This window comes from Octodon degus, unplaced genomic scaffold, assembly GCF_000260255.1.
Source record: "Octodon degus isolate 3935 unplaced genomic scaffold, OctDeg1.0 scaffold00028, whole genome shotgun sequence".
Taxonomy (NCBI): Eukaryota; Metazoa; Chordata; class Mammalia; order Rodentia; family Octodontidae; genus Octodon; species Octodon degus.
In genome coordinates this window covers 11636458-11637488 of record NW_004524604.1, presented here as the reverse complement: position 1 = coordinate 11637488, position 1031 = coordinate 11636458, and the positions used below count along the sequence as shown (strand labels likewise).

The window sequence follows — 1031 nt, the reverse complement described above, 5'->3', positions numbered from 1 at the left end:
TAAGGGAAAAATGTTCATTACATGACAGTCTTCCAGTATTGTTTGTAGTATTGAAGAATTATGGAAAGCCAAGGTGATTATCCACAGGAAGATTTCTAAATAGGGGAGACACATATTAAAATGGTATGTAGCAGTTGAAATCTAGTTTGACCTTAAAAATATAGTATTGCTTCAAAATATAGTATTGTATAACCACAACAGTGAAGTCTATAACATATTTATATGTAAATATATAACAAGATTTTATGTTTCCTAATTATTAAATATATTTAAAGTCCATTAGTACATGTTCCATGGCTTTGGTAACTAAAGCATCTCTGTTCTGGCCTGAGTGGGGCCACCACCTCCTCTTGGAAACCATTGCAGCCAGCCAGCTCATGCTCCACAGTAACCATGTGTGACCGAAAGATGGTAATCAAAAATGCAGACGTGTCAAAAGAGGTGCAACAGGATTCAGTGGAGTGTGCTACTCAGTTGCTGGAGAAATATAACATAGAAAAGAACATTGCAGAGCATATCAAGAAGGAGTTTGGCAAGAAGTACAACCCCATGTGGCACTGCATTTTGAGGAGGAACTTTGGTAGTTATGTGGCGCATGAAACCAAACACTTCATCTACTACATGGGCCAGGTGGCCATTCTTCTGTTCAAATCTGGTTAATAGCATGGAATGTGACACACATCCAGTGATCCATCCAAAACCAAGGACTGTAGCCTAAATTCCAAATACAGAGACTGAAAATCTTCAGCCTTGCTAAGTGAGCACCTTAATCTTTTTTTATGCTGTATACGGGGCATTCTCTGTACTAGTTTGTTGTGGTTATAAATCATTTAGCAAAATAGACTACATTTATATGTTTTTCTTTTGCATACTTCTGTGCCTCATGTGTTTTTCTTTTAATCCATTCCTTTAAAGAATAAATCTGTTGGCAATGTAAAAAAATGAAATAAATTAGTAATAGAGAGGTAGTGACTGATGAGGAATATGGAGGAAATAATACTTAAAAAGTGAATCTCCACAAGGCACAGTGG

At 36.5% G+C, this 1031-nt stretch overlaps 1 protein-coding gene across 1 annotated transcript; it reads left to right on the top strand.

Annotated features, from left to right (window-relative positions):
• Positions 1-393: 393 nt before the first annotated feature.
• LOC101566922 (dynein light chain 1, cytoplasmic-like) lies at positions 394-660 on the top strand. Its single transcript, XM_012514285.1, has one exon. It carries the CDS (start codon positions 394-396, stop codon positions 658-660), a length of 267 nt encoding a protein of 88 aa, XP_012369739.1.
• The last annotated feature ends 371 nt before the right edge of the window (positions 661-1031 follow it).